Here is a 6,278-nt window from a genome sequence, read left to right on the forward strand (position 1 = left end):
CTTTGGAAGAGCAGGCAATGCTCTTAACCACTGAGCCATCTCTCCAGCCCCAAGGTTTTGATTCTTTCAGATGAAATTGGGGAGTGGGGTTGCTTTCTCTGGGTATGTCATACCAAGAAAATTTCTTCTGCTTTCTGTCATTCATCTGTCACTCTTTCTAGGGTACATTCCGCGGTTCTCAGTGCCAGCGTTCACACAGCTCTCAGGGATCTACCCCTTTCTAGAATGGACCCCGAAATCTATGGGCACATTTTATATCACATTATTTCCCTCCCCCACCCCCGGATAGTTGCTGCTTTAGCAAATAGCTTTTTATCTAATAAAAAGGAGGTAGCCTTTTAAAGTAAAGATTGTACTTTATGGTACAGGAAAGGTGGGGTGTTGTACTCTTCTAATATTGTGTAACAAGCCCTGGGGTTAAAAGAACATCAATCCAGTATTACCTCTCATGATTTCCATGGGTCAAGAATACACCCAGAGCACAGTAGGGACCCTTGTCTTTGCTCTACGATGGATTGCCACAGCAGCTCTGCTGGGGCTGTTGGCCCATTGCAGGTCATTCTTTGCAAAGGTAATCAAGGGGAAGAGGGGCTCAATTATATAATTAATGTTTTTATTATATATTATATGTTATATATCATTAATATATATTAATGAACAAGGTGTGTGAGGCTTGCCATATGCTTTGGATAAGGCAGCATATGTCTTCTTTTTTTAAGAGAGGTTACATTTGAGTTTCTGATATTAGAAAATTTTGGAAATCAGGGTTTATGGGCATATTTTGACTTTTGGGCCAGGGAAAGAGCTGCCTGTTATTTCTGTTCAACCTGTTGCTATTACGTCAGCGTCTGCTGTGCTTGTCAATCCTCAAGATTCTTTGTACTAGCATATTTTCATCCTCCCCCCATTCCCTAACATCTTGAGGTTTGAATTGTCAGCATTGAATTCTCAGCAGAACAACATGGCATGCTGTGATGTCACCTTCTTCTCCATTTAGTCATCAGCCTCCAAACACTCCTTATATACCCCTTCCAGAGAAAAGAGCTCTTTCGGACTCTGAGGTCTTTGATCTGAGGAGATAAAGGGAGCCCTTTCTCCAGCATCCCTTTTATCACCTCTGTGATAAACAGTCAGTGGATCAGACCCGAGGGGATCCTTCCCAGCCACTGGAGGCTGAAGGAAGCAGATGAAATTCTGTTTTTGATGAAAAAACAAACAAACAAACTGTTCTTTCTCTAAAGGGTGAAGTTTTAATAAAATTATGACCTTTTGTAGAGATCGGAAGGAACACGTTTAAGGCCTACAAGGCATCAGCGCTTCACAATACGTGGTTTAAGCCAACCATCATGGTAGAGGTATGTCATCGCAGCTCTTGGAAGGCTGACGTAGGAGTGTTGTGTGAGCCCAGCCGGGTCTACACAGTAATTCTCTCTCAGAACAACAAGAACAACAACAGCAAAGCAAAAAGATATTTAAGGTGTCTTTGATATCCAGGTACTTGCATAGAAATTTTTGCCTAGGAATTTGAAACAAGTGCGGCACAAAATACATTTGCTTTTGTCTGAGTCTCTTGGTACCAGATCCAGGTCACAGAGGGCCTTTTTGTCAGACGAATTATATCTCGGCTGAGCGTTTCCTCCCGCTATTGGCCTCTAGTTGTTTGAAAGGCATGGGAAGATTCTACTCACATTTTAAAGCCCCTGTGAGGTTACAGAGGTGATCCCCATTTTGCAGACAAGGGACGCAGAGCCTAGACAGTTATGTAACTCAGCCTACGGTCAATCGCTTAGCTAGTAGCAAGCAGTGCTCTTTCTTGAAAACCTTTCTGTTTGGGAAACTTTAACAATATTTGAGTAGCCGTAGGCCCTTTTGTGAGCAGCTAGCCAATCTGGAGAGTCAGTGAACACAAAGGGAGCTTTTCCCTGGGAGGGGCGTCCCCCCTCTGGAGGTTTGGAAGAGTAAAGAAGGTATCTTGATTCTCTCCATTCATTTCTTTCCTTTGCCTGTCCCCCTCTCGGTCCTACCCCCTTTATAGGACAACATTCATACAGTTAGAAGCTTCTGGTGACCGTGTGGCCCCTCTCATATTTTGGAAAAATGTCTTATAGGACACTTGACCTAGATGGCTCTAAACCCGTTGCCCTTGAAGAGGTCGGATCTCTCTTGCCATCGAGTTATATTGCAGAGACAAATGCAGCCTCACCTTTATCCCAGATAATTTGCCTGTACTTTGGTCATCTGGAATTCGATGAATGTTTATGTTTGTATTTCGTTCATTCGGTGCAAAGGAACTATTTTATTATGACAGGGATTTGTCATAGGCTCATTACAGCTTAGAGGTGACAGGAATTCAGCTGTGGGTCATAGATCTTCCATTTCCATGTATGTCTGTGTTGTAGTCTGGGTGTATTCTTGTTATCTGCTGCAGCCCAGCACTCAGAAGGGTTTTTATATCATTTGGATGACGGCATTATGGGCACTCAGAGTTGGGTCTGTTCAAATGCCGGGTAAGCCGATGGTGATAGTTACATGGGTGTCAGTGGAGAGAGATCGGGCACACTTGGTACTGGGGTTTATAAAATGAGTGTGCCTTTGTGTTCAAGCTAGCTTAAAGTTACTTCTTCATGCAGAAAGAACATCTTTCTGCTATAGAAAAATGGGAAAATCCATATGGATCTCAAAGCAAAAATGACATCTCACAGATCACTACTATTAAGATTTTTAGTTCAACCCATCCCAATCTGTTTATGTCTGTAAGCATTCATGCATTTTCTTCATAAAAATGACTATATTGTAAGTATCATTATACTAAATTTATAGCCACCTTTATGATATATTCTATAATGTAATTAAAACAATTTGATTGAGTTTAGAGAGATGGCTCAGCAGTTAAGAGCACTTGTTGCTTTTTCAGAGGACCTGGGTTTGGTTCCCAGCACTCACATGGTGGCTTACGAGCATCTGTGACTCCAGTCCTGGGGCATGTAACTCCTCTTCTGGCCTCTCTATGAGCACCCAGTGTGCAGGAGGTGGCGTACAAGTATGTAGGCAAAGGACTCATCAACATAAAAATACAGGAATCCTTAAAAGGCACGCACATCTTATTAACTTTTTAATAGTCTAGGCCTTTGTTTCAATGTGCACACAACGAGTGCAGTCACCTATGGAACCTAGAAGTGTTGACTCCTTCAGGGCCTGGAATTACAGAGGGTTCTGAGCTGCCAGTGTGGGTGCTGAAAACAAGCTCAGGTCCTCTGCAAGAATAGTACATGTGCTTAACTGTTGAGTCATCTCTCTAGCCCTCTACAGTGTTATTTTCAATATGATAAAATTCTTCATCTTTTTTTCCTCCTCTTCCTCTTCCTCTTCCTCTTCCTCTTCCTCTTCCTCTTCTTCTTCTTCTTCTTCTTCTTCTTCTCTGCTTTTTTATAACTGATATTCCTCACCCCCTTCTCTTATAATCTTGCACAGTCAACAGCCTGGGAGAAAGACATCTATTAAATTTGGCTATCGAGTCGTCTCCCTTCCCATCTGGAAATCAGGAGAGTGTGGTGCCTGTCGTTGCCTCTTGCCCCGAGCTGAGCTCAGTCCAGAGGGGGGTCCTAGGGAAGTGCTGCTGCAGGAAGCTCATTTGCCCTTTTGTCTTGTAGGACACCGAGCATGTGGTGCCCAGCCAGTCCGAGTGCCAGAGCAGAGCGGGAACGCCAGCTCACGAGAGTCCACAAAACAGCGTCTTCAGGTGCCAGGATACGGTGCGACTTCAACCGAGGTAAGTCTTTGTTTAGAAGTTCCCCTGCACCTCTGGTTTGCTTCTCGAGGTGCTAACCTGTACGCTTGCCACCCACATGGGAGGCAAGGAGTCCTGATTTTGTTGCCATTCCTCACAGTCAGAGAAGCTACTTACAGGGGCCTTGAAGGAGAATCATTGCATTAAAGAGAAATGCACAGGGTCTTCCTCCTCTTCTGTTTGAAGATCCTAAGTCCTAAGACTCAGGGAGGGCAGGTCTACATGTGGAGAGGAATTTGCTCATCCCTCTGTTTCATCCCGGAGAAATTTAGAGCTCATTTGCCATCTCTGATGCTGCTGACGTGTGATGGTTGTATTTGAATTCCCATCGTGACAGCTGTTCTCACCTGAGGTCTCATTTGGTCTTTATGAGCTCAGAAAGCTGCCACTCACTCATAAAATCCATCACATGGAGGACCCAAGGCTGAGGGACTTTAAGTCACTTGCCTGATCCTGCACAAATCCAAAGAGCCGAGCTGGAACGTCAGCCTCCCGTGTGACCATGGCAGGACAAGTGCATTCCCCATACTGAGCTGAGAGTCGCTGAGAGACCTCAGTCCAGAAGCAGCCCAGGGCTGGCTTCGGCCCCACTAGACCTCCTGGAGACAGCCCTGAATCCAGAGCCAGGATCTGGGTGGAAAAACGCCTGCAGAAGGTTGGCACGGTGCTCGGACAGGAGCTTGGCCCGGCAGCTGTCTATGGAAAGTCTCTTCTAGAAATAAACAGAAGAAAGAATCCAACAGCTCTCTCATATCAGCTGTCTTGTAGGACCCTGTGCTAGGATCACTTGTAGCCATTACTCAGGGAACAGGTGATGCTGGGCTTCCGAGAGTGACCTTTAGAATTTTGTTTTTGAAGGCAGTGCGGTCTAAGTGGAACAAGCTCAGCAAATATGGCCTGTGTGACACTTCTTTAGACGGTCCAACATACGAAATTTAGGAGCATGGAACCCAGAGGGTGGGAGAGAGCTCCAGAGATGGTGGTCCACTCTCCAAGGGGACTCACAGGCAGCTGTTCAACTCCGTTGTGGTTGGAATGTGGGAAGCCCCCCCATGGGTTTATATGTTTGAACACTTGGTACCCTTAGCATGTGAGACCTTGCTGAAGAAAGTGGGTCTGTACACTAAGGGCAGGTCTTAGAGCCTGTCCCCTATCTGTCTTCTACGTGATTTCCAATTGTGGATGCAGCATGCATGTGGATGCAGTTAAGTTCCTGTCACTGTGTTTTGCCCACCACGATGACCTTTACCCCTTAAACAGTGACCCAAAGCGAGTCTTCCTGCTCCACATTGCCCCTAGTAGGGATGCATTCTTCTTCAGCCATTGCCAACTTAGGGGATCACGTTTGGACTCAGTGTTAGTTCCTCACTGACAAGGTCTCTCTCCCTTCTGTTGGAGGCTTCATTGCCACAGACCTCATTTCATCTGGTTTAACTCTACTGTCGGGTGACCAGCTCCCCCATCCTCCCACCCCAACAGCCCGGCAAAGGCTGTTCTCGGCCAGAATGAGGTCAACCCGTTCCCATGCATATTTCAAAATAGAATCAAACAAACAAAATGAACCAATCCCAAAGCTAAATCGTCCGTGCTTGCATATGGAACATGTGTGGTCCTTTGGGTGCAGACATTTAGCAGAGACCGACAGGGAAAGGGTATTAGCAGCTAAGCTTCTCCAGTTCAACAAACTCAAAACTGTTGTATGTCCTGTGTGTGGCTGGGATACGAATGGGGATATTTTTACTGTGGCTGGAAGATGAATGAGATTCTGTGGTGGTCATTTACACATGGCTAGCTAAGAAGCGAAAGTAGAGATCTGGATGGTTCCACGAGGAGCCATGTAGAGCAGTGGTTATTAAATGGTTGGGGGGGGTGCCGAGCTATGCTTTACTCATACTCTCAGAGATTATGGTTAAAAAGAATAAGAGACACTTATGTACATATGTGTAAGATGTTGGCATGTTCCCAGACTGTTTCTTGATTCTAAGAAACCAAAGGTATCAAGTTCCCAACAAGCTTTTCTTATTAAGGGAGACTCTGTGTCCTTTCCACTTAGCAACTCTCCATCCACCCCAAACACCTTGCCATGCATTCTTCCACTTCCACCTTTTCACAGGATCTTGCTTTCTGAGCTGGTGGCATTCCAGAGTGTTCTGCACTCTGCACTCTGCACTGCTGTCAGCAATCACTGGATGTTGTGTAAGTCACAACTCAGGAGCGATGTTATGCCAGTTAAGATGAGTCCTGTTGGGTTTCTTAGATAGATGCGGCTGGTAACCTTCAACTGTGGAGTTATTTATCACAACCATGGTGGTGTCACCCAGGGACATGCTAGTGGAACTTCTAAAAAACCTCAGAATATTGCAGGGATCATGAAATGTGATGAGCGGGTGAAATGAGATCTGTGGCTAAACATATCTTTGAGTCAGGCAACCCATATTTTCTCATAACGGTTCCTGTCTGTGTTAATCCCAGCACATGGCTAGACTCAGAC

The 6,278-nt window shown here is 45.3% G+C and overlaps 1 protein-coding gene across 5 annotated transcripts in view; it reads left to right on the forward strand.

The window, feature by feature from the left end:
• Window positions 1–6,278, forward strand: part of Fam13c (family with sequence similarity 13 member C) — a 98,696-nt gene that overhangs the window by 29,109 nt on the left and 63,309 nt on the right. For all 5 annotated transcript variants that reach the window (XM_005360159.3, XM_005360157.3, XM_005360158.3 and 2 more), the window contains one exon: window positions 3,651–3,769. In XM_005360159.3, coding sequence (XP_005360216.1) covers window positions 3,651–3,769 — 119 coding nt within the window. The remainder of the gene's footprint in view (window positions 1–3,650; window positions 3,770–6,278) is intronic.

The sequence above is a fragment of the Microtus ochrogaster genome, linkage group LG2, assembly GCF_000317375.1.
Source record: "Microtus ochrogaster isolate Prairie Vole_2 linkage group LG2, MicOch1.0, whole genome shotgun sequence".
NCBI classification, from domain to species: Eukaryota; Metazoa; Chordata; class Mammalia; order Rodentia; family Cricetidae; genus Microtus; species Microtus ochrogaster.